Here is a 27304-nt window from a genome sequence, read left to right as displayed (position 1 = left end):
GTGGTAGTCAAATTTGCTCTCAAGAGAGCCAAGTGTTCTCAGACCCATTCCTCGGTGCTCCCAGGGAAGGACTACAAAGCGATGGACGCTCTTGGGAGGAAAGTGTTTCATGTGGCCATGCTAATTGCCCGCATTGCTTCCTACCAGCTCTGCATGAGCCAGTACTCATGGGACATCTGGAAGCAGGTGCAGGAGATGGCCAAGCAGCTGCCTCAAAAGCAGTAGGATACCCTCATGTTGTTGGTGCATAAGGGCCTGGAGAGTGGAAAACAAGAGGTCTGAGTGACCTATGATGTTTTAAAGATGGCATCCAGGGTCTCTCAGTGGGAATCAGCGCCTGCAGAATGGTATGGTTACAGGCCTTGGATTTCCGACCAGAGGTACAGGAAAGACTCACTGACCTGCTGTGTTCTGGGGAGAATCTCTTCAGAGATAAGGTGAGGGATAAGGTGGTCCAGCTCTGAGACCACCATGAAGCCTCCAATAAACCTCCACCAGCACTCTGGACCTGTTCTCCTCCTCTAGGAAGCCAGCGAGAATGGGACAGAGGAAGTCTTTCTTTTGCCACAGGAAGTACTATCCTCCGCCCTCTTGCTCCCATCAACACCATCAGGGCTCCCGCAGCAGTCACAGACAGCAGAGGGCCCTCAAGCTCCAGCCAGCACCTCAGTCCTCCTGGAACAGGGTTTTGACTGGATCATAGGAAGTGTAGGCTAGTCGCCCGTACTCGGTATGTTGGACCTTTGGTCAGGGGCAGGCTGCAGTTCCTCGTGAACCAGTGGCGCAGTATAACCTCGGACCAGTGGTTTCTTTCCATTATCTGCCAAAGGTACCTATTGAATCTATTGAGTTTCCTGCCAAATTGCCCTCTGAGCCCATTTTGGGGGCCAGTAGCGCATCAGTAGATACTGCTAGCGGAGCTCTCCTCCCTCTTAATGGACAGAGCGGTCGAGCCTGTCCCACCAGGGCAAAGAGGGTGGGGATTCTAGTCCAGAAACTTACTGATTCTAAAGAGAATAGGAGGACTCAGTCCCATCCTAGACTTAAGAGCCTTGAACAAATTTCTTAAAAAAAAGAAAAGTTCAAGATGGTTTCACTGGGTACCCTGATCTCCCTCTTTCACATAGGGGACTAGTTATGCTCCCTTGATATAAAGGACACATACACTCAACATCGAGACCCTGAATTTGCAGTGATGCCAAGCCATGCAGAACCTCCAGGATGGCATACAAGTCAACCCATCTCTCTGGGATTCATTGCCTGGTGGCGGGTACTTTCTAATCTGGAATGGGGGATCTCTTTTCAAAGTCCTCCTACCTAAATTGTCCCTACTATGGATGCGTCCAACCTGGGTTGGGGAGCTCATGTAGATTTATTTATTTATTTATTTATGGTTTTTATATACCGATCTTCTTACATAATATGTAAATCAAATCGGTTTACAGAGAACAGTTGAAAAGCTTGCTTGTGGGCAATTACATATAACAAAGAACTTTTTAGAGTAACATATTGTATAACTTTTTGAGTAACATTTAAACAGTGGCAAAAAAATACATGGCTAAACATAAACATAAGAACAAGATATACATGGCACAACAAAGTCTTATAGATGGGTTCAGCAGGAAGCTACACCAGCATTGACCCATCCTGATGGGAAATAACAATCTCTGAAGGCTGCCGGGTTCGCCGGAGGAAGCCTAATGATCGGGGATAGAGATGTTAATGAGTCCGGAGAAGAGGCAAGTAACTCCGGTATTACCTCCTTCTCCAAGGACAAAACTTCTGATCAGGGTCCCCACAGAATGTGAGCATCTATCGGTCCCGAAATAGGGGAGTCCGGAGAAACCACGGGGTTAGCTCGTTCTTTTGCCCACCGTTTTCGGGCAGAGTGTGACATTGCAGGAAATAATGTCCAAGGTAGAGGTAAGGGAAAGCTGTGCTCACGCAGCTGACTCTACGGCAGGCTAACTTGTGTTTTCTGTGGATAGCAGGACAAGTCAGTCACACATACTCTTCCCTCTTCCCCTTGAAGAGATTTTTTCTTATCTTTCATTAGCTATGATATATGACTGAGGGGACATCACACAGCCATTGGACATGTGTGAGGCCATACAAGCTCAGTAAAGCAAATATCTTTACTTCAGGGCTGTGGCACTTCCATCCTCTGCACCATCAGATGTCATAGCACAGACATGTGACTGACTTATCCTGCTGTCCACTACTAGCACCAGTTATGGGTAATCAATATAATTGGAAGGAGATAGAAAACGGTGAAAAAAAGTCTAAGGACGGTTGCAAATGAAGGCGCATACCAGCCCTGGCTCTGATTCAGTCGGAAACCCAAAAGAAGCAGATGGAAAATGGCAGGTCAAAAAAAAAATGTGTTTGAACTATGAACTATTTGAGAGCTCAGCAAGCACAGAAAACTAAGCTGTGCCTGTTCTCCTTGATGTGTCGTCGCCAGTCGTCAGTAGCAGGCATGATCCTTGGAGCTGCTGCTCCCCCTCTCTATCCCCTCGGTTATTTTACAGCCATTGGAATGAAGTACACTATTTGCTATTAAGTCTACGCTGCTTACCACAGGATTTCTATACAGAGTTTGTGGAGGGCACACAGAGACAGACGAAGGAGGTTCTCTAAAGCAAGTCTCCTTCATTCTGGTTTATAGTCCACAACTTTCTTACACTTTAATAAGAGAGACCCACAAAAGCTATGGAGCACAACCACAACAGGAGAAAGACCAAAACAGCAAAAGGATGCATACAGAAATCACTGCAGTGAGAGGGAAAAAAAAGCAGTAACTTTTTAAATTCAAGGTTGTAAAAAAATTGCAAACAAGTTAAATCCATTGGTCAAGAAACATGAATGTATTCCAAAAAGAGCTGAAAAAAACCACCTAACAGCCTGATTTTTATCCACAGTTCTTCCATATAGTATCAGCCTCGGCATTCTTTTAACCTGTTCTGCTTTTTGCACAGTGGAAATCTGAGGATTATCAGCAGCAGCTGGAAATTAAGAAGCGTGACATCGCCAGACTCCAGGAGCGAGAGAAGGCACTCACTGCCACCTTCCAGCTCTCCCTGGGAGAGAACAACAAGTTTGCTAATTTCCTTACCAAGGTCTTCAAGAAGAAGATAAAACGCACCAAGAAGAAAGAGGTGATAGATGAAGGTCAGGCAGGAGTGCATGTTCTAGTCTTCCTCATTACTGCCTCCCTCACCCCACTCCTTCCCTCCCACAACTCATTCTTACTTTTGGAGGTAGGGTACTCATTTCCTTTGTTTATTTTCAAAGAATTCTTAAAACTTTATTGAATTTGCAGCAAGCTTTTAAACAGAAGGGAAGATTCAGAAGGAGAAATGAAAAGAAACCCTGAAGGAACATAGGAATAAGTCCTGTGTCCTCTACTAATCTGAACACAGATTCCAATTTACATTTTGTAGAGAAACGAGGTTATCAAATTACCCACAGTGTACAAATTATTTCAACAGTAAAAGCAAGTGGTGAACAAAAGATTTCCCACAGCAGATATTAAATGTATACTTCTGTCAGGAAGAAAACCAGAAAAATAATCATACATCTGTTCCAATGATAACTCAATGGAGGGTCTGTGGAGAGTTTCTTACTTAAGAAAGTTCAATATGATCTTCAATTTAAGAATATAAAATATGCCCTACTGGGTCAGAACAATGGTCCATACAGCCCAGCATCCTGTTCCTGACCCTGGCTAATCCAGATCTCTTGGAATTGCCCAGCAGATCCTAATGGGATGTGGTTCTGCCCCTCAGAAAGCCATGAGTAAATGGAATTACAGCTGCAATAAGTAAAAATCCCATACCAAAGAACAGTAAATGCCAACCCTCAAACAGGAACAACCCTACTATTAAAAGGCAACATTGCAAATATTACACCAGGCATCAATACACCTCTTATTAAGAAAACAGAACAAGTCAAACTGTTATAGATCCCTACACACAAACTCCACGTTAGCAGCATACCTCGCCTTAGTTACACATGCAGAACACAAGCATAGTCTCACCAAATAAAGAATAAAGAGACCATAAAGTAGAAATAGAAATGTGCAGACCAAAACTGACCTGGAAACCACAAAAAGCTAAATTCCATATGCAGTGCAACAATGAAAAAACAGATATTACCATTCCTCATAAAACAACAAAAAATTAAATCAAGAAATATAAAACATCAATCATAATAATAAAATCATACTAATAAAAAAGAATAAATATTCAAAACAGCTGATGAATAGAATAACATCCAATAATTAGACTCATATTTTTTTTAAATTTTACAAAACACCAGTAAAATATTTAAAAACAGACATATCAAGTAACATTTGATAATTAAAACTAATAAGGATAAAAAAAATCCCCCAAGCTCCATACTTTGGTACTTTTGATTTCCAGATGCCCTGAGATTGTTGTGTATTAGGACAATCCATGACAATTTGAGCGGGGAGGTTTGTTGCACCCAGTGTCATCTCTCTCTCTCATCAACACACACATACACTCACTCACACATGTTCTCTCCCTCTCTGTGTCTCTCACAAATATGGTCAATCACAAATTCAAAGGCTCTCTCCTTCCCTCCCTCCCTCTTCTCCCTCTCTGGAAGCAGAAACAGGAGCATGCAGCAGCCATCTTCTTCGGGCTATGGAGGGCAATACTGCTCTGCCTCCTGCTCTTCCTTTTCTTCAGCCACACAGTCCAATGCTATGCTGCTCCACCACATCCTCCTTTCAGGTATGGAGGCCAATGCTGCTCCACCATCTCCTTTCAGCCATGCAGAAAAACACAGCTCTGCCTCTTTCTCCTTTCAGCCAACACTGCAGCCTGCTGTTGCTCCTTTTGGTACCCATGATGGCATCTCCTCCTTCCCGCCTAGGCAGGAAGATACCACTTCCTCTTCCAGAACTGCGCAGGCAGGAAGGGGGAGATCAAATCATGGTACTGCTCCTAAAACTGTGGCACTCTAGGTGGCTGCCTAGTGCTTCCACTGGTCCTGCTTGCTGTCAATTTTTTAAATTGTTTATTTTAAACAAGGCACACATACCTTTAAACAAGGCACACATACCAATTTACAAAACCAGAACACACTCTAATGGTAAGAGATAGTACCTTTAGTTCAAACATAATGCATCTACAGCATAAATGATACGAAGAACCAAAGCTATAAATCAGGCCCCAGTTCCCCTGCCATTTCCAATATGAAGAACAAATGTTTGGGTAGTGATCCATTTGTTTTCAAAAAGCATAGGTCCTCTGTTCCAAATGTGTTGTCTCAGCTACCTTGGTCTCCCAGCAGATGATCGAAGGAGAATGTTCCACATTTGACCTATGGTCAAGTAGGCAATGTGCACTAATTGGTTAGTCAGCTATCTCCAGCCTCTCAAACTGGATCTGTCAAACCACAAACCCAAAAGATAAGGAAAAGGGGAAGCTGTCACTTGTTGCCCACAGATGGTGGAGATAAGATCAATCACCTGGGATCAAAAGGCTGAACTTCGGAACAATCCCACCACATGGTGTCCTCTTCAACACAAACAACTCACATTACTAAATGTTGCAAAAACATACAATAATTTAAATAAGAATTCTTGAGCCTTGCTGTGTACAGATATTCTTTGAGAAGCTTGGCAAATATGTTTCCATAATTTATTATCCAAATTTTCCTGTAAGTCCAAATTTTGTTTGTGTATCAGACCAGGTGATGTGTATCCTCTTCAGAAATTTGCACCCTAATAGTAATGTACAAAGGGGAATTACAACGCAGTTAACCCCCCCCCCCCCCAACTTAGCACAACAAAAAGCTTTCATTTTCTTCCCAAGCCTCTTCAATCCCTGACGCTTGGCAGTTTGCATGATGTTAAAAAGACTGCGGGTATTATTAGTTGAAGACCATGCTGTAATAAACCCCGTCTGATTGGGCGACATCAGCTCTTCAGTCCTATCTGTCTGTCTCTTATGATAAAGAGATATTTTGACAAGGCTATCTGAAAATCCAGTATCTTATCTCAGGCTAAGTATGTATCTAAGAATAATGCAGCAGCATTATTACAAAATAAATATGAAAGTACACACAGATAAAATTATACAAAAAACTGCACCACAAATGTTTGGTGTGTGTGGGATATAAATCTTGTAAATAAATAAATAAATAAAACCATAACAACAAAAGAAACTACAATAATAATGAGTGAAATGATTACAAAAAAACAAAAACCCTTTAATCCGATCAGATCCAAGCCACCAACCCCCCACAGCTTCCACACCGGGAAAACTGCTATTGTTGTCCCGATCTGGTTTGGGATGTCACCCGCCCATGTCGAGAAAGCAGCAGACTCTCTACTATCCAGTACTTGCATTCATGGCTGTGAAGGGGATGATCACTGCTCTGGGCTTAAGGATGTCTCTGTGCCAGGGGTAGCAAGCGCAATCCTTCCCCTGTTAGCAAATCTAGTGACGCCTCACCGGAGCCATGCAGGGGGGGGAGATCTGGGGACATGCCTCTCCATGGGTCTATCGTTATTGCCGAGAGCCCTGGAAAGGTACCAACCTTCCCTTTCCATTTCTCCATTAATAGAGAATAAAATAATGAAAGCAAACCAAAAACTTAAAAAAGAAAAGGGCACTCAACAGATTAGAGTCCGGCTGCATGCAGCCTTCTTGGTTCAGGGGGAAAATTCTGCCAATGTATAAAAATGTGAGAGGAGGAGGATCCTGGGAAAAGGGAAAAGTCATTCAGTCATTGTGCTGCCTATTCAAATTGAATATGTGTATTTCATACGCTGCCTTTGTGCTTCTCCTGGGTTTACTGTCTGTCGATGATGGTGTTTTCTGCTGCAGAAGATGAGGAGGAGAGCGAGGAAGAATCAGAGGATGAGTCTGCGTGGGACAGTGATGAGGATGTAGGATCAGAGTCAGATGTCTTTGATGACTCTGTCTGCCCGGACAGTAAGTGGACTTTTAACTATCAGCACACAGCATCTTGTCTGTCACTGCTTCTACCCTTCAGGGAATTTAGTAAGTGTACTTTTGGGGGAAGTTCCAATTTATATTTTAAACTGGAGCAGCTAGCTGGAATGAGAATTCAATAGGGTAGTGGCCTGTTATTGGGATTAAACTAATAGGGGGATCAACCTTAGTTTATGCACCTAAATCACTGTGAAACAGAAATAGAGTAACAAGAACTTTAATAATAAACAAGGCAGTCAAAATTATCTTCAGCTAGGAGCACCCATGCGTTTCATTTTGCTTTAATTCCTCCTTCCTTCAGGCATGGCATGGGATACAGACAATAAAATTAAGCACAAACAGCACCCGATGCAGCATTCAAGTGCTCGCTTCTCTGTGCAATACTGAAAAGTAGGGATGGGCTTTCGTTTGAAATAAAATGGAAAGTTTCAATGAGATTTCCCTTTTTTTGTTGTGTTTTAAAAATGGAACAAAAACAAACAGAAATTAAATTCAAAAGGTTGCCACTGCCGCCACCCCACAGCGCCTGCACCCTGGACCCTTCCAACCTCTTACCCTAAGGGTCTAAGGGGGGGCAGGAGTCATGCCCGGTCGCTCCTCCCCAGCCGGGTCTCCGTTTCAAAATGGCGCCAGCAGTCCATGAGGCCAATGCCAGTTTGTTCTACAGAGGCTTATCTGTACCTCCCTACAATAAAATGGCTTCGGCCATGGTGTCCACCGGCATAAAAAACCCGGGGGGGGAGGGCAGGAGCAAAAAGGGATCACTCCTGCTCCTTAGACCTGTGGTTGGAGGGCAGGGGATGCTTTGGTAGTGGTAGCAGCAGAGGGCAAGGGGAGGGGAGCAGACCTGACATGTTTTCTTTTGTTTGTTTTTTCATTTGGTTCATTTTAAATAGATGAAACAAAATGAAGCACATGAAACAAACAAAATAAAGAAAATAAAATGAAAAAAAACCAAAGGTTCAGTCCGCACCCTCTACTGAAAAGAACCAAGACAGAAAAATCTAAACAGTGAATGAGCTCAATCTAAAAGGCCGTTGTGTGTGAGTGAAGGACAGTCTACGGCACTCAGGCATAGGAGTACAGTTATGAACGATGAACATTTGAAACAGGTCAAAGAAGCTTCTTATTGCTCATTACAATGTAAGAGCATGCTTTCTTTCTGCATCTCATCTCAGACTGTGATCCAATCCTGTTTGAAAACACCCTTCAGCTTCGCGAGAAGCGTCTAGACATTGAGGAAGCCTTGGCTGAGGAGAAGAAGATTGCCGATTACTTCAGAAAGGAGTATGACAACTTGGTTAGAAAGGTACAGAGCCCCACTTGCATTTCATAATGAGTGCCCTAGGACCAGACGGATTTAGGATGGACGTGCTCCCAGTTTGGTTTGGTGACGGGGATGGCTCCAGTCCTCAGTCACAGAAAGGTCTAGTTTTCTCAGGATGTCCAAACATATATCTTCCTCTGCTACAGTTTCATGTATTTCACCTACGAACTAGGATAATTTATGTAGGCTGGTTACCCTGAGAAGTCAGGCTTGGTGTGGTCCTTAAGGAGTGGAGTTCTGCCTCCAGGGGTCAGGGATAGTTTACACTTCAGAACCACCGCAGAGTTGACTGAGTGCAGAACAGAACGAAAAGCTCAAGGATGAGGGGTCGTCATAGGAAGCTGAAGTGGGGAAGGCTCAAAAGGAATGTGAGAAAAGATTTATTTACTGGGCTGGTGGTGGACATCCGGAAGTGACTTCCAGTGGAGGTGACAGGGACCAAACACTGATAGAATTCAAACACGTTTGGGAAAGGCACAAACGGACAAGGGAAGGAGGAAACCGGAGACTGAGTGGGATCTTTGGCAGCATTAGGAACATGGGCCACAGGAGCTTTATCTGCCATCTCTTCTACGTTTCTAACATCCACAGTAATTTTTGCATAAACCTGAGCAGGGCAATTGTCAAAGCCATTTACCCAGGAGGAGAATAGCAATTATCTGGGTAAATTGGCCTCATTGCAAGTAGCCACAGGCTTCCACAACATGCATGCTGTCAGCCGGCTCCAAGGAGGCATTCCCAGGGCCGTATGTACATCATGGGAGGAAAAGCTGTGTGCATACATGCACTGTTGCCCTCCTGCCCTCCTGCCCCTCGCTGCCCGACCAACAGCGGATGCAAAATAGGCCAGTGCTTTCCATGCGCGTACTTGCCACTGGCTCGTCTTCAGAACTGACCCCTGTGAGAAGCGCAAGGAGGTGCATGCCTTTACTGTTTCCCTCTTTCCCCAACAGAAGCGATAACTAGGGGTGTGCATTGGCGTCCTTTGATTTGGCGGGTATGTGCATACCTCGCTGACTTTACAGTACACGCAGAAAAACGGGGAGAGTATGCATGTATCTCGTTATTAAAACTACACGCACACTATCCATTTTCTCGCCTGTGCCAAAAGGTCGGCGAAGTACACACGTACTGCCGAATCGGAGGAAACAAATGCACGTGCCTAGCAATAATGTGATTTGTCCAAGATTACGCATAATCCGTGGCAAAGAGAAAGCTGTACGTCATGGAGTCGTCCAGCTCTGTGAATTCCACGAAGGATGACATTTTCTTAGTTTCTCAAACACAAGCTTTTTCAGATGGTTTCAACACAATTGGTGCTTTAGATCCAACTGTTTCTTTCACTTGTTCTTTTCCTCAAATTCTGATTTCTCCAAGGTGGTGCTTTCTTTTCTCTGGCTGTCTCTCACTGTGGAAAACTAACACTGCTAAGTTACCTGTGGTGGAACAGCACATGGTCTCTGATCCAGGGCCTTAACTTTTCAACTTGGAAGCCGTTTGCTTTCCCTTGAAATGTCTGAGCCTGCCGGACATTCCTGTGCAATGACATGGAGGTTGTGGCAACTCCACAGTTGTTTCTCTAGTCTTCTTCATGTGCTGGCTGAACCGAACAAGGTCCATCTTTGTTCTCCACAGGCTAAAGTGGTGGACAGCAACCTGATGACAGCTGAAGCCGAGCTGGAGGTCTTCCAGCGGGAGAAACAGCAGAGACTGAACGAGCTGTACGTCGTGGTCCCTTTGAAACTGCACCAGGTGACAAACTGAATATTGTGCTTCACTGCTCCCTCCACTATCTGTCATCCAATGCACTAGCACTCAACTCGCTGCACTAGATCATTTATTGTATAAATCCCTTCACTTGCTGTGCTACTTATAGTACTTAGCATTCCTTGTCATTCTGTGCCACCAGTCAAGAACCTGTGGGTTTAGACCCCTCATCCAGCAATTGGAGGCAAAGTTTTGGGGTTTTTTTTTATGACATCACCCATATGTCTGTCATGCATTGAACCAGATACAGCCAGTGTTCTCTGCCTCCAGCTATTGGATGGATGGTTGTGGACAAGCCTAGACTCGGATTTTTTAACTGAAGAGAATTTTTATAAGTATTTCATGGTTGTGATATACTCCTTAAACTTGTTTTGAGTCAAATTAATCTGAATGGGCCAAGCTCCTGTGGATTGTTCTCTGCAGGGATGGGAGCCAGGACAGCAATGCAGTTCCCTACCCATCTGATGGGGTTTGTTTTCTCTGGGAGAGCACTACATGTTGAGCAGGCCCTTTTCTAAAAAGGGATCATCTGCTTACTCTCTGAGCTGAAATGTTTGTGGAGGCCAAGCTCCTGCAATTGATAAGCCTTGCCATTGACAGTTTGAAAGCTCACCACCTCTTGTCAGGACTCAAAGCGAGCTCACTAACTCAAAGGCTTCCATCCTGGCTCCCATCCCTTGAATACGGTAATAAGTTGACAAGAGAAGGTAACACTCTCTATTATTCAAACTGCCTTTAACCTTTGTCAAGATAGAAAAAGAACCAGAGCTTTCAGCTGGCTCTAAGGTAAGTCATACAGGCTATGATTTAAAAAAATAGAAAAGGGAAAGGGAAAAGATATTTTCAGTTTGTATTGGGAATGGTTTTCTAAGGCTAGGAGATATTTTCTGAGGATTGTCATGGACCAGTTCACATGTCTGAGTGCTGTGCTCTCTGTGACCAATAAAAGGCAGCAGTGTCTGACAGCACAGGGTTCAGCTTGCGATCTACAGAGTAAGTCAAACAGAGCAAGCTTACAATCTGGGGTCCTACTAGCCTGAGCCTAGTGCACAAGTATATTTTAAACTCAGAGACATTCCCAGAGCGAGCAGCTAACGACAGTTCCCTGTATGTACCCAGATCAGTCCAGACTCTTGGGTTTTGCCTCCCTTCCAGCAGATGGAGACAGAGACAGTTTCTCTGACACTGTACATAACCCAGTGTGCCACCTGCCGTCCCTCAGCATTTCTCTGTCTTAGGCAGATGGTAGATGGTGCAAAACTTGGTTCTGTAGTCAGGAGACTGTTTTGGATTTATGAGCCTTCCACCCGGGGGGTTTTGGGTCCCAGTAGGTCGTTCCCTGTCTGGTCGAGGTGGACTAGTTGGGGGTTGGTGACCCTTTTGGATGCTCGCTCCTTTCTTCCGTGGGGTATAATCTGGTGGTCCAGATCCCTCCCCTTCATGAGGCTGCTGAGGTGGCTACAGGCTCAGGGTGGCTATTTCTTTTAGGTGGTCCCTTTTTTAATTTGGATGATTTTGCTTTTTTTCTGTTAGCAGCTCTGTGTTCCATTCTATGGAGTAAGTTTGGTAAAGTTTTGAAGAAAAAAAGGTCTGTGTCTTTTTTCTGATCTGCCATGCGGTTTCCATGTATCTTTATTCTCAGGGAGAAAGAGAGAGAAAAAAAAAAAGAGAACAAGGAACTAGATAGAGGAATCTGAGCAGCAGCGAGGTTCTGGGGGGGGGGGGGGGGGGGGGGGGGAAGCTACCTTAGCAGCTCGGGGAGCTCAGTGATGGGGTTTTTCAGCAGCTTCTCTGCCTGCGGAGGAGACCGGGTGTTGGCTCCGTGGCTCTGAGGGACTGTTTCCCCTGCTTGCGGGTGAGGGGAGGAACAGTGTGTGCTTGCTGCAAAAAGCATTCAGGTGTCCGTATCAAGCATGGCCGCAGTGGTAGAACAAGTCTCACAGTTGACGGGGTCTAGCACTGAGACGTTCCCTGTCAGCAAGGAAACGGTGGCCATTTTCGATTCCCTAGCAGTGTCGGCGGGAGAGGCAGGGGAATCTCCTTCTCAACTATCACCAGCAGTTCCCTGTCCCGCAGAGGTGCAGCAAGGTCCTTGCAATAAGGAGGAGTAAAGGTCTTCTGCCAGTTTTAATTTGCTTATGCGCAAGGCGTGTTTAGGGAGATGCTGGATCTTGGCCCCAGTCTCCATGAATTCTCGGCCAGTCAAAAGGCCTGAGCTGTGGAGAAGCTCTTCAAGCTGATGATTTTTGGTGCCGGATGTTAAACGGATCTAGGCCTAAACGCGCTGAAGGGGCAGGCAGGCTTTGCTGAGCCGTGTGGTAGGCCACGGCAGTGATTATGGCCTGGATTGGCCTGGATTGGCCACTGTTGGAAACAGGATGCTGGGCTTGATGGACCCTTGGTCTGACCCAGTATGGCATTTTCTTATGTTCTTATGATTCTTTTCTCTTGTGTGAGGGCATGTGCGTGCATTCTCACCGCGTGGAAGCTGCATGTGCTGGGACCTGTGCGCTTAAGGCCACAGCCTAGATTTGAGCGTATGTCTGCAACCTAGACTTGCGCTCGTATTTGCACAGGTACTTGTGCACCTAAGGCTGTGACCTAGACTGAAGCGTGTGTTTGCACAGGTACTGTGCGCAGTGGTTGTGTGGAGGTATATTTTATATTATATCATAAAACACTTTCTCACAGGACAAGCAGGATGGTAGTCCTCACATATGAGTGACATCATCAGGATGGAGCCCAATCACGGAACACTTTTGTCAAAGTTTCCAGAACTTTGACTGGCACCTACTGGGCATGCCCAGCACAGCAATAGCCACGCAGGTTAAGGAGCTCTTCAGAGATTCCTGACAGGAATTTTCCTCACAGAACTTTGTTTAAAAATTTTTACCCCACAGGGGTTCCCTTATCGATTTCTTTGCTCTGCGGTCGAACGGTAAGTTTTTTGCCCTTTTGCGGTCGATTCCCGTCGAGTTTTTCCCTCGCAGCCTACCGGCCATCGACCGCACCATGACTAAATTTTGTCGAAGCCATGGCGTCGGGTTTCCGTCCGTGCCCCAACTGCACTCGAACAATGCCCATCACTGACCCTCCCACAGTCTGTGTGATGTGCTTAGGGTCCGGCCACAATCTCCTTACTTGCACCAAATGTGCCCAAATGACACCAAAAGGTTGCAAGGCTCGGCTCGATAAGATGGGTCTTCTCTTTCAGCCAAAAATCCCGACTCCATCGATAGCTTCGACGTCGTCTGAACCAGTGCAGTCTACGTTGCGCCAGCACCGGGAATCCGCTGCTATCCGACCAGCCTCGATGACTCCACAGGTGTCGACCCCCTCTGTTCCTCCTCTGGAAAAACACGAGGGGGAACATCGAGAAAAACATCGACACTGTCATCGTAAAGCTCAGGCCATCAATACTGGTAAACCCTCGACATCGACGTCGTCTGAGCCTCCGACAAAAAAGCCCCGTACAGAAAAGGCTTCGCCTCTTCTGTCTCTGGATCACCGAGCGTTCCCCACCTGGACAGGTGCCGGGATCCACGATTCCACCTTCACCGGTGGACCCTCCGGCTACGCCAGTGCTACCTCCCACTCCGGAACCGGGTATTTGTGCCCCAAGTTTCCGTGAGGAATTGGATCAGATGATCCAAGAGGCCATCGGCAAAGCACTCCAGGGCTTCCAACTTCCATCGATACTGGTACCGGTTCCTCCTCCGGTCACTGATCCGATACCCATGGCACTTGCACCGCTATTGGCTAGAATGGACAAGTTAATCGGTGCCCTTCCACCGGTGGATCCGAGGGAACCGAGGAACCAGACTCCTTCCTCGCCAATTCCCTTGTCATCAGAGGAAGATGAAGAAACACCACATTTCATTCCACCATCAGGAGTGCCTCCACTGACACATCCATCGATGTCACCGATGCCGCCATCGATGCCCTCGATGCTGCCATCGATGCCCTCGATGCTGCCATCGATGCCCTCGATGCCGCCATCGATGCCTCATCGATGCCTCCTTCGGGACCATCGATGCCCAGGCCAGGGCCTTCAGGAATAACTCCGTTACTTCCTTCTGAAGAACATTTGGGAGCTGGTGATGAACCTTATAATCTTTGAACCGGCGATTCGTCCCAGGATTCTGATGATCACAGCCCTCCCTTCCTGATGAAAGGAAGCGTTCTCCTCCAGAGGACCTATCCTTTATTAATTTTGTAAAGGAGATGTCTGAAACAGTCCCATTCCAGCTTCAGACAGAAGAGGACTCTAGACACCAGATGCTAGAGCTTCTGTAATTTCTCGATGCTCCAAAGGAAATCATGTCCATCCCTATTCATGACATCCTTTTGGACTTTTTGAAGAGAAACTGGTAGCACCCTGGTTCGGTAGCACCTGTTAACCGAAAAGCAGATGCCACTTACTTAGTTCAGTCAGCCCCTAGCTATCAAAGAACTCAGTTGGATCATCACTCGGTGGTTGTAGAGTCAGCCCAAAAGAGGACCAGACGCTCCAAACCTCATTCATCCATTCCCCCAGGGAAAGATCAGAAGTTCCTGAATGCATTTGGAAGACGGGTATTCCATGGATCAATGCTCATCTCTCGCATTGCATCCTACCAACTCTTCATGACCCAATATAATAGGGCCTTGTTCATGAAGATTCAAGACTTTGCTGAAGCCTTACCTCTGCAGTTCCAGGACCAACTTCATGCCCTAGCACAAAAGGGCTTAGATGCTGGCAAGCATGAAGTATGATTAGCATATGACATCTTTGACATCGCTTCCAGGGTGTCGGCAGCTGGTATCAGTGCAAGGAGATGGGCCTGGCTGAAATCTTCAGACCTCAGACCAGAGGTACAAGACAGATTGGCTGATTTACCCTGTGCGGGGGATAATCTTTTCGGTGAAAAGATTCAAGAAGCAGTGGTGCAGCTCAAGGACCACCAAGAGACTCTACGCCAGCTCTCCTTATTGCCTTCTGATCCCTCTTCTTCATCCAAAAGATCTTTTAAGAGGGATTCTAAGAGGCAATTCTACCAGCAGAGGAGATACTATCCCCCAGCGTCCAGGGGTCGGCCTTCTAAGCCTTACCAAAAAGGCCAACCTAGGCAGCCTAGAGGGCAGAAGTCATAGCCAGCCACTCAATCAGGTCCAGCGGCAGGTTTTTGACTCCCTTCTAGAGAGCAGTACCCAGCTTCCGTTTCCGACCATTCCGGTCGGCGGCTGATTGTGCCACTTCTCCAGCCTATGGCACACAGTCACCACAGATCAATGGGTACTTGCAATAGTATCCCAAGGTTACCACCTCAACTTTCTGTCCCACCAGATTCCCCACCTCGGCTGACGTGGGGAACATCCGACCATTCACCACTCTTGGAGCAGGAGGTCTCCCTCCTCCTCCAGTCCCGAGCAATAGAATCAGTGCCCCTCTCAGAACAGGGGCAAGGGTTCTATTCCAGGTATTTCCTGCAGAGTCAGATAAGGCTTCTGTGAGAGCTTTCAGTGCCCAGAGTTTGGGACTATTTACAGGTCTGGGTTCTATGGCATCGACATTGGAATTAATGCATTGGGCGTTCGCACATATGCGGACTCTGCAGGGGGGCTTTTCTCCCGCTGGAATCAGTTATTTGAATAGTTTCATCTCCCTCGTCCGTTTGAGGGGGAAGCTAAGGACAGTCTTTTGTGGTGCTTACTCGCACCAATCTTGAACACGGTGCAGAACTGGATACTCTGATTTGGTCAGTAGTCACCACCGCTGCAAGCCTTGTCCTTAGTAGCTAAAATGTAGCCACATACATCCGTCAAAGGAGAAAATCTCTCATAGTGAAATTATTGTGTGTGTGTGTGTAATGTAGGGGATATTTTCAGGGTGACCTCTACTTGCTTGCTGGCCTATGTCAAGGACTACTGCTACCTTTGCAGATTCCAGCAGGGGTTTAGGGCACCGCAAAGAAGGGAGCAACAGTTCTGGATAACTGTTCAGCATGAAACTTTATATCAAGGAATATACAATGCTGTACTATTATAAAACTTTATGCCCACAAGGAACCATTTCCACTGATCAAACTCTATAGCACATTGTTTAAAACAATGGGGCTACATCCTTTGGAAATGTACCTGTTATTCCTAACGTACTTTCACCATGTCAAGGATCAAATGCAGCCAATCTGACCGGAGCTCAGTTCTGCTGTAAACAATCCCAGCACCACAAACAAACATTTTCAAACTTGGCAGGTGGGCAGTAGGGTTGTACAGAATCCCCTTACCCTTACTACATCCCAGCAGACTTCGGGGGGGGGGGGAGGGGGATGTCTGCCCCTGGCAGTAGCAGGATTGCATGGGGAATTTCTCCCCTTCCCACAAGACAGAGGCTCCAGGAAATAGTACAGGAGAATGTAAGCCCTCCACAGTGCTCCATAGAAACTAGCTTTTTTAGATTAAAATATGTATGCTATATATATATATGGCATCCAGAGAAGGGCGACCAAAAAGGTGGATGGTCTTCATCGAATGTCTTATGAGGAGAGATTGAAGAATCTAAATATGTACACCCTGGAGGAAAGGAGGAGCAGGGGTGATATGATACAGTCTTTCAGATACTTGAAAGGTTTTAATGATCCAAAGATAACAACAAACCTTTTCTGTCGAAAAATAATCAGCAGAACCAGGGGTCATGATTTAAAACTCCAGGGAGGAAGATTCAGAACCAAAATCAGGAAGTATTTCTTCACGGAGAGGGTGGCGGATGCCTGGAATGCCCTTCCGGAGGAAGTGGTGAAGACCAGAACTGTGAAGGACTTCAAAGGGGCGTGGGATAAACACTGTGGATTCATAAAGTCTAGAGGATGTGTATGAAGAGTGGGTGGCTCGCGGGAATGACGGCTACTACCGGAGATAATACCCTTATTCAATAAACATACACAGGTAATGTGACTCCAACATTGCTCTAAGCTTCAACGGCAAGAGGTAATGTGGGAAAAAAAAAAAAGGATTGCCATTCACAAAAAACCAGGGAGTAGCTTGCTTGTTACAACAGATACTACTCCAAACCAAATAAGCCTGATACTTCACTTTCAATGCATATCCAGCATAGCTCTCTGCTTCAACGGCAAGGGAGAAAGTCTGATACTTCACGTTCAATGCATATCCAGCATAGCTATCTGCTTCAATGGCATGGGGAATGAAGAAAAGTGGATCTATATACAGACAACAACCAACAAGGACTGAATTACATAATCGGGATAAACAAGAAAGGGTGTAGCTTGCTTATTGAGGCGGTTACTATCGCTAACTAATTAAGCTAGATATTTCACTTAGATACAATTCCAACACTGCTCTCTACATTAATTGGGGCGGGGGGGGGGGGGGGGGAGGAGGGAAACAGAAACCAAAAGGTTACTAAGGGCTAAGAGTAACAAATAAGTATGAGAAAAAAAAAAGAGTGTGAAAGCTTGCTGGGGAGACTGGATGGGCCGTTGGCCTTCTTCTGCCGTCATTTCTATGTTTATATATATATATATATATATATATATATATATATATATATATATATACACACATACACACACACACACACATTTTAAGTTAAACATTCTATATCTTCTTAATCCCAGTTAAAAGTAAATCGCAATGCAGCAGTACTTAGAATTGGTTGTATGGACTCAAATAAGGCTATTCTGGGCCTTTGCATGTAACTCCATCCAAGGTTGTGTAATGCAGATCCTGCTGCCTGTTTCACCACTGTTGGTATCACTTCACACATCCACTTCTGGAGGATCATTTTCTAGTTGTTACAAGAGCTTTTACTAAGCAGAATTTATCTGAACCAAGAGGATGGGCCACTTCTTACCAAGGCAAGCGTCTCTTTTATTAATAAAAGAAAGAAAGCAGCAGATGAGGCCTGCAAACCTACAGCCAGAGTAACAATGCCCATGCCAGCGGCAGACAACTGATGCTCCAAAGCCAGGACTATCCAAAATACATATTCACTGGATATTTACATATATTAGATTTAGGAATCCAGATAGTGTGTTTCATTTATTCTGAAAGCGAGCCTGTCTGTGCGACTCTTGAGAATTGGCTCTCCCATCCCCTCCCAACTTACACCTTCACCTGGCGCTTCTTTGGTGTGTTACCAAATGATATTTTCCCTAATGGCTACTGGTACATTGTTTTGCAGGCTGTACACCAGAGCCAGTTTGGTGCAGCAGTACCTGCCCTTAATCAGAAGTATGCTGTACTATAAGAGAGGGACAACAGGGGGAGAAGGGCTGCATGCTTTGTGCTGTGGCATTCCAACAGGCTGTCACCTCTTCCTTCTCCTCAGGTCGAGTTCGTGATTAACGGCGAGATCCCCGGTGACTTGTCCCAGGTTCTTATCTTTACCAACAAGGCCCTGGATGCCCTTCACCATCGGATCAATGAGCTGCAGCAGGAGAAGGTGGAACAGCGGGAGCTGTACAAGCAGGCACGCCAGCAGCACAAGCAGCTGATCCGAGACAGGAAGGACATGGAGGCCAAGATCCAGGGTCAGTCCCTTCTCACATTGCATGTCTGAAACCCCTTGCTCCTCCCCCTCTCAGGATTCTATTTCAATTATCCAACAGTATCTTTTTTTTTTTTTTTATTAATTTTCTGTCACATTCCCTTTATTTATTATCCAGATACTATAAGCAATCATGGGGGTTAGAAGAGCAGGACACGATTTTCCATAGACTTATTTCTGTGGCCATCATTTTTCTTAATTTTAATTTTTTTTTTAATTTCATTAAAGAAATGCATAGAACCAATTTAAAAGGCTTTTTAAAATATATCATTAGTAGAAAATTTTACATAAGTTTATGACTGCGTCTTTCACTGCTCCATTCAAGCAGGACTGCATCTTCAAAATACAGGCCTATCAGGTTAAGGATATAGCAACTTCTTCAACACATCTGCTTCCATAGAAGGTGTAGGCAAAGTTTCTTCTATCCATACCTTCACAGCTCATTACTGACTAGAGACTGCTTGGTTGTCCGGCAATAGTTTTTGACAGGCAGCTTTTCAAAACGTATTTAATTCCTGCAACTCTACCCTCTAACCTCAATGGGATGCAATGATCTACTACTGATCTGTAAAACAACAAACTAATCATATGCAACTCTCAACTTGGGAGTCCGCCACTTGTGTGGCTAAGCTTAGCCTGTTTGTCTATGGAAAAAGCTAGTGTCCAAACTTTAAAAGCCCTGCGTGCTTAGAATTCGGGGGTTACATGCTTGGCCGGGCCCTGGGCGCATTTTCAAAAGGGCCCGGAAATGCGTAATCCCCAATACATGCAGAAGTGCCGTGCCAGCTAATGGAGTGGGCTGGGGGGGTGGGACAGCGCCATTAGACGCAGTCCCGGGGAAGCACGCGCCGGCAGCTGGCCGGCGCACAGAACTTACTTCATCTATTTAGATGACGTAAGTTATAAAATAAAGGAAAAAAGGCAGGGAAAGGGGAAAAGGGAGTCAGGGTAGGAAGGGGTATAGGGAACTGGGAATTGGCCGATTGTGTCTCCATGAGTATTTTTCTAAAAATCCCCCCCCCCCCCCCCCCGCATGCAGAGGCCACCTGCCCACACAGGCACGCGGGAACTGTATTTTATAACATGCGCGCGCCAATGTTATAAAATTGGTGCGTCCATGTGAACGCTCCGCAAACTGTGCGCATATGGACGCGCGCGTGCACGTTTTAAAATTGACCCCTAAGTTACTTACCTGTAACGGGTGTTCTTTGTTGACAGGATGAAAAGCCACACAACTTCTGCTTCCCTATTAGAGTTGAAGCTTAGCTTGCTTAAGACTGAGAAAACGTGTGCAGCGGTGACCACGCAGGAAGGTCCATGCATGCTCAGAAAGACTACCTTAGTCTTTCTGAGCTCCAGAAGAACTTTTCTGCCTCAATGCCATCAGATAACAACACCCCTCTTGTGTGGCTGATTTATCCTGCTCTCTACAGAGAACCCTTGTTATAGGTAAGCAATTTAGCTTTCCCTCCTTCGGTGGCACCAAGGTAGCTCCAGCAGCTTCAGGGCTCCAGATGAACTCCTGTACCCTATAGGCAGTAAGCATGGGCCATCCTTGACAACCAAGATAGGTGAGCGTGATGGTACCCTTTTAGTGGTATACCTTGAGCACCCACCCTCATCCAAGCACTGCTTTCTGTAACAAAATTAATCTTTTGTTAGAACTGGAGGAGAAATGTCGCCAACAAATGATGCTTAAATTTGGGCGCCTGGTTGACCTGGAGACCCTACAAACCCTTTCTGTTAACACAAGTTTGGAGGAACTGAAGGAAAAGACCTTGGATAATGAGATGAGGCTGGCCCAGGAAATTAAGGAATGGGAGGTAAGACTGGAGAAGGGACTGGGAGAAGTTAGAGCACTGCTGAAAGTTCATTGGTTGACTATGAGAAGGATCTTGAGAGACAAAGAGAGAGCTCTGGAACTCAGACATACACTAGCACCAATCTGCCTGAAGACACACACGTATGCCAAACATATGGATGTATAGAGACAGTACATACCCACACACATTTATACATGGAGATTGGATATATGCCAACATTTCATCATACACATATAGATATCCATAAACTAAGCTTAAAATGCATATAGAGAATGAACTGCCTCCAGTTATACATATTTCACGTATTACTGTTCTAAATACTGTCCTAGTTCTGCCCCCTGCTTTTCTCATTTCCCAGCACATTTCATCTGCTTTTCATCTTCTCATTCTATGGTTCATTGTTACTGTCACATACACACACACACACACACTTGTTCTTATGCTCTCCCCATCTAATAATCCTCACGTTATTAATGTCTCACAGAAAAAAATAATAGAAGTGAGGCGGCATCTGATGGAAGTGACAAAAGAACACACTGTCAAGCTGGAACAGATGGACATTATCCTTACGAGAAAGAAAGGATTCGAGGTCAAGCTGGATGAGCGACAGAAAAACCCGGTATGTACTCTTCTGGGATCCCATTTGCTGCATATGACATGATTTGGTGGAACAATCCACTATCTGGGAAATTCTGAAGAAGAGAAACGTCCCTCGTGATGTCCTGCAGCAACTAAATACTGAATCCCTGAAACAGTCCTTGTGTGCATGGACAGCTCTCCGGCACATTCACACTAAAATAATGTGCTTTTAGTGCCAGCTCTGAGGAGTTGGGGAAAGCTGCCTCCACTACTTGGAGGAGAATTTTCAAACGGGATTTGCCCGGGTAATGAAGCGGTCCCCCAGGTAAATTCCCTGGGCAGAAACCTGCCCTCCCCTCCCCTCAGTGACTAAATGTACACATGAGGAAGAGGGCTGGGGGAAGCAAAGCCTCATGCATACTTTTTTGCATTTATTTTGCACCTACTGTAAAACTTCTTTTGTACCCACCAACACCAAATTTTCAAAAGGAAACTTCATAGCAAGCTTGCCTTTCAGAACTGCCACCTAAGTGACCTTACATAGGCAAATTAATATCTTTGTCATCCTCATTATTACTAATGCAGTTGTTTAAAACATACTTTTATAGTTGGTGCTGTGCCATTTTTAAATAAGGGCTATACAAGTCAGAAACGAAGCTGTGAAGCTAATTAGCTTCATTTTGTGGGACTATTTCAGCCTGAATAGTATTCGAATTTAATCAAGACCTCAGAATTACCATTCCTGGCCTTAAGAAGACTGTTATGAGATCTATAATGCTCATAGTGTAGACAGGACCTCTGTTTAAGATCTCAGGTGAATGTTAGGGGTCACTGAAGGTGCTAACACTACTGAGTCAGGAGCAGGTTCCCTGCTACTAATCCAGAGACCTTCACACTTCCTGTAAGATCTGGTGATCTTGGACATTGCTTATCCAAATACTGGCCAGGCTGAACCCTACCAAGCTTCTGGGATTTCACAAGATCCATGCCCAAGGTGGTAGACGCCCCTGACCTTTATAGTACAGAAACAAGATGCTAAATACGCTCTCATACAGGAAAACAGGGCAGGTGGGGGTAGTTGTGAAATATAACCAGGCAAATACAAGACTGAGAGGAAACTGGAACTCTTTAGCATTGAGTGGAGATAAAAATAGAAATGAAGCCTGCCTCTTCCTCTATTTTTGCGCCACTCATCTTTTCACAGCTTTCTTCCCTCTCTGGCCATCTTTCCCATACTGCTTTCATCCTTTTTCCCTTAGCTTCAGTATTGCCTTCTCTTTTCTCTGTCTTCGCCCTCCTCTTGATATTCCCTTTAGTTTGCCCTTAATGCTCGTCTCGTTTTCCTGTAGGGTGAAGAATTCCGTTTGGTCCGGAAGGCCGACATCCGGGACAGAGAGAGGCTGATGCAGCTGATCACATTCCAGATCCAAGAAATCGGTGTCTTAAAGGAAGAAATTAATCTTTTGTCTAAGAAAGGTGGCAACATTCTCCCACCAGCTCAGGGTCCACTTCCCCAGCACACTAGCCTGATCACTTAAATCGTTCCCTGCCTTCCTGTCCTGTTTTCACAGAGCATGCGGGTTGCACATCGCCCCGTGCGCTCACGCTATGTCCCATTTCTGTTTGTTGGGCGCCAAAGCGTCATGACTGTCTTTTTTTTTATTTTGTTTGTTTTTTTTTTAGTTTAGAGAGGATTAGCACTGCTAGGCTAGTGACATTAACTTATGTTGACTTGATGATTAAACAGATCCTGAGAGAGACTACTGACAATAGCTTGTTGAAGGGGAAAACATTTAGCAGAACTTTCAGTCCAAACTAAGTTATCATTACAAACTTCTAAGTCACCATTCATCAACTTGCTTCTCAGTTGACCCTAGGGGGACTAGAGTGGAGTTGATGGCAGAGGATCATAAGATGCTCTAAATTATCCAAAGCAGTTTTTTTTCTCCCTTACATCCTCCTCTTGGTTGCTAGGAATGCCAAATTCTCTAAACCCTGTTACATCATAGAATATTACCCAGAAAGCTTCTGCTTGACTGCCTCAACCTCTGTCTACTATAGTTTGCCTGTAAAGAGATTATGATAAATGATTTTTGGGGTTTTTTTAAATAGCCTTTAAACATGGATTCTGATTTGTATCTTCAACAGGTTCATAATCCACATGTAAACCTGTTCATATAGTTTATTAATTAATACTCATGGTAGTCTCCGGATCTGGATGGTTATTAATTGCATGGAGAAATGTTACCAAGCGGGATATAAAGGAGGATTTCAATTTCAATTTTTCTTATTCTGTAAACAAAGTATGTGGTTTGTATAAAAAATGGTACAGGTTTACCGACACTAATAAAGAGAGCTGGAATATTGGGCTGATTGTGAAGCAGATTCAGAGGAGTTTTAGACAGAGACAATTCTTTCTAAAGAACATTCTTACAAGGCTGCTACATCTAACAACATCTAAATTATAATGCTTTCATTTATATGCACTTCTTATTAGAACCTGTAGCATGGTTGCTTTAGAGAGAGGTAGCTCCTTTTTCATGTCGTAGCACACTTGGAACTAGAGTTTCATCATGGCACATCATTACCTCCCCCCCCCCCCAAACATTCATCTTATCTCCCCTACATCATCCTCCCTCCCCGCCCAGGTGCAATCATTTGTCCCCCCTCCCTCACAAGCACAATCACTTTATTTTCCCTCTCTCCCCTCCCCAGCTAGTAGGGGAAGTCCGGAGAGCACAGCTTATCTGTTGCCACTGTTTCCTCCTCTAGGACACAGATGAGAAAGTCATGGCAGCAGGTAAGCACTGCTTGCTGACTCCTCCTGCCAGACGGAGGAGATCCTGCAGCCATGGAGTACAGAGGGGAAGAGAAGACAAGATTTTGCAGCTGCCGCCATCAGCAGTGACTCTTGCTTGATGGAACTCTTTTCTCTAGCTGATGGTTTTGGCTGGCCAGCCAGCAAAAAAAAAACAACTTAATGGCACACTTGCATTTCTGTTTGGCATACAGGTTGTGAATCACTGCTTTAGAGGGACACCAGTTAATATAAACTCTTCTCATGCAATAACAAGCACCTCTTAGACAAATCAATAGATGGCGTTCTTAGCCTTCCTCAGCTATTGACCATAAAGGAACTGCAATGAAGGTTATTCCTTCACTTGGCTATTATGGATGACCATCAGTGAATGCTGGCATCTTAAACCTTTATGATCATCAGAATATCAAGTTGCTTTACTTTCTGACTCTTTCTGCCTTATTCTTAAGTGCCATTCTCTGCCCTCCACCTATTCTACTTCATACCTTTCCTTTTTAAAAGAAGTGACACTTTTTTCATTATGCCTGTGCACTCCTGTTTTTAAGTATCTCCTCCTTTGAGGTCGCATTTCAGCTGTACATGCTATGGTCATACTTGAAGGAGGACATTTTCAAATAGCCCTCATCACTGCAAAGCACGTGAGTACTTTTACTGCACAAGTTTTGTAATTAATTGTGTGGGTAGCTCAAGGGTGTGGTAAAATTGCACGAGTACTTTTGAAAATTCCATATATGGGTGCTGCTTAATTCTCCGGACCTAACCAACAAGCGCACTCCTGCTCAGCACACCCATTTATAACCAGGCTAAAAGTGCGTTGCTGCAGAAGTCCACGCATGCTTTTCATCGGCTAGAGCAGGGCAGTATACAGAGAGGCCTGGAATACTGCCTTCCTGCACCTATGCAGGAAGTTTAAAAATTGCCCCCCCTCCAAAAAAGAAAATTAGCTTTTTTCTAAAATTGTATCTTTTTTTTTTTTTTTTTAATGATTGTTGTTAGCACTGCCATTTTAAATACATGCACCTCGTACAAAAAGGTGGCTCAGCTCCATTTTATATGTAATGCGGGATTACCAGGTGACAGTCACACTTTTAAACTTCCAATTCTGGAGTTTCTAAGCATAGAGGATTTATCTTTGAATAGGTAATAAGGTGTCTCCTAGCATCAAATGACTTATCAGAATAAAATGTCTCCAGGAATAAAGGCAATAAGATTCAGATCTCTCTCTGTTTAGAGCTGCCAATTAAATTTCCACTTGAAATTATTATTGTTGGGCTCTAGCCCTATTAACTCCTCTCTCCCATATTTTGGGGACGGTATTATTAATTTAAACAGGTTCTTGGCCTCACTTCAGTTTTCTTACTTGATCTGCATGTGATGACAATAATCTTACAAGAGACAGTTCATGAAGGCCAATTCACACGTGTCTGCCTGGTAGCCATAGACAAACTCCATTAACAGTCTGTGTCAGTTTTAGGGCATCTTGTTCTGCTAGCCCTGTACTGAACACGATACAGGACACAATGTATAATGTGTAATATTTCAAAGTATATATGGCAAGCAGTAATCTTCAAATTGGGTTAGTTATAAATATTGCTTCTGGGTTATTTTTATACATTCAGCTACTCCTTTGTGATTCCACCCATTCAATAGCGGCCATTTTGGAAGACTCTCTCAAGCGATATCACGCGCATCTGCTGGGATGAGATGGACTCATTCAGAATGACTGTGATCGGGGCTGGATTTAAGATTATGACACCCATAGGCAGAGGATCAGGGATGGGGAAGGGTTTGGCCCCCCCCCCTCCCCACCCCCCAGAAAGCAGCCTGGGGAGTTCTAGTTTTTGGGATCCTTCGGAAAGTGGCATCGCTCTGCATGCGATGTGGTTTGTGCCATTCTTGCAAATGCGGCTGCTTCCAGGCGTTACAAGGAAATGGTTCTTGCCTTTACTTTGTATTAGTCCCATCTACATTGTACATGTGCCTCATGGTTACAGTAACAAACTTGTTGCGTAAACACAATTAATATAACCATGTTCTCCATGGGTAAGCAGGAGAAAAATAGGAGCCATAAGAGAGAGTGAAATCATCCGACAGCACTGAGATTGATAGCTCTCTGGGAGCTCAGAAAAACCTGAAAAGGTCATTCTGAGCATGCATGGACCTTCCTTTGGAGCTGCCATCACGTGAGTCTCCCCAGTCTTATTTCCACTCTTGTGAATGGATGCGAATTACTCTCTTGTAATATCTTTTCTAGCCCCTTGTCTGTTGTTCTATTTATCTTCAATTTTTTTCTATCATTTATTCTTTATTTTAGCGAGTCTGCTTAAAAAAAAAAAAGTAGTAATTTAGGTAGTACTATTTCTCTTTCCTTTTCTTCTTCCAAACCTGAATTTGACATGATCTCAGCAATTTTCAAGATGTCAGAATCAAAAACTGGCTTCAAAAGATGTCCAAGATAATAAGAGCAGGGTCCCTTCCTGCGCAGAGCATTGAATCTGTGTCGTCTCAGCGCAAGTGCCATTCCCTCTTCAGTAAAAAGGGAGGCAAATCGTGTTCTATGATGCCAAAGGTTACAGGTGCAGAGAAAGAGAAAGACACGCTCCCGTACTCCGGCATCGAGAACTACCGGTGCAGCGAAAACCTGGTGCATGGTACAGAGAAGAGACTGCTGCTGGAGCTGACGTTTTCCATGGAATCTCTCTTTGGCAAAGACAGTAAGCCAGAGCCATAGCCTCATTGGTGCACAAATCTTCTCAGCGACAATGTTTTTTCTTTGGTACTGAGCAATCTGAAAAGACTATAAATACTCTTGCAAAGCCTCTGCCAAAAGGATAGGAGATTTCATCACTAAGAATGCTAATCAGATGGTTCCTCTCTGGCAATTCTTTCTGAAAAAGATATGCGAAGACTTTGTAAAGAATTATTTAACTGATGTGTTGGAGTTGTCTCCTCCTCTTCAGTTAGAGGAGATGAGCCCTATTTTAGGTACCTTGACTTTGGAGCTGGATACCCAGTCCACTATTGCATTTGGTGGCCCCATAGACAGCCACTCTTACCTCCGCCCGCAAAGCTCTCCAGTGACCCGGCGCCGGCCTCCTCTTAATGTAGCAGCTGTGCAGCACTCATGGCAGGATGCAGCCGTTCCTGACCCTGCTCCCCTTAGGAATATAAAACAGAGAAGCCGAAGTCCTCAAAATTCTTTATTGGTAAAACAATATTCCAATAAGTGCCCGACTCAAGGCCTGAGTTTCGCCCAATGGAGGGCTGCTTCAGGGGCTTTTAAACTTGTAATAGTGTCAAGCACATGTTGTGCAATGGTATCTCTACAATCAGGACATAATTTCCATAACCTTCAGATTCCAAGCCATTGACCCAAAACACTGTGTGATCTGGAGCAAGTCAATCTTGAATGTACCTGAATTATGCACACTGCTGCAAGTTTAAAAGCCCCTG

At 44.8% G+C, this 27304-nt stretch overlaps 1 protein-coding gene across 2 annotated transcripts in view; it reads left to right on the top strand.

The window, feature by feature from the left end:
* The window catches only part of CFAP44 (cilia and flagella associated protein 44), a 131467-nt gene extending 106722 nt beyond the window's left edge, over window positions 1-24745 (top strand). The window contains exons 28-35 of one of the 2 annotated variants that reach the window (XM_029578456.1): window positions 2979-3171; window positions 6864-6971; window positions 8171-8301; window positions 9955-10071; window positions 18413-18614; window positions 20294-20454; window positions 20939-21073; window positions 22383-24745. In XM_029578456.1, the coding sequence (XP_029434316.1) occupies window positions 2979-3171; window positions 6864-6971; window positions 8171-8301; window positions 9955-10071; window positions 18413-18614; window positions 20294-20454; window positions 20939-21073; window positions 22383-22571 (1236 nt within the window). In that variant the 3' untranslated portion in view covers window positions 22572-24745. Of the gene's footprint in view, window positions 1-2978; window positions 3172-6863; window positions 6972-8170; window positions 8302-9954; window positions 10072-18412; window positions 18615-20293; window positions 20455-20938; window positions 21074-22382 lie in introns of those variants that run through there. The other variant, XM_029578457.1, reaches the window with a different exon arrangement.
* The last annotated feature ends 2559 nt before the right edge of the window (window positions 24746-27304 follow it).

The sequence above is a fragment of the Rhinatrema bivittatum genome, chromosome 15 (assembly GCF_901001135.1).
Source record: "Rhinatrema bivittatum chromosome 15, aRhiBiv1.1, whole genome shotgun sequence".
Taxonomy (NCBI): Eukaryota; Metazoa; Chordata; class Amphibia; order Gymnophiona; family Rhinatrematidae; genus Rhinatrema; species Rhinatrema bivittatum.
The sequence above is the reverse complement of the archived record's forward strand: the minus strand, read 5'-3'. Positions and strand labels throughout refer to the sequence as shown.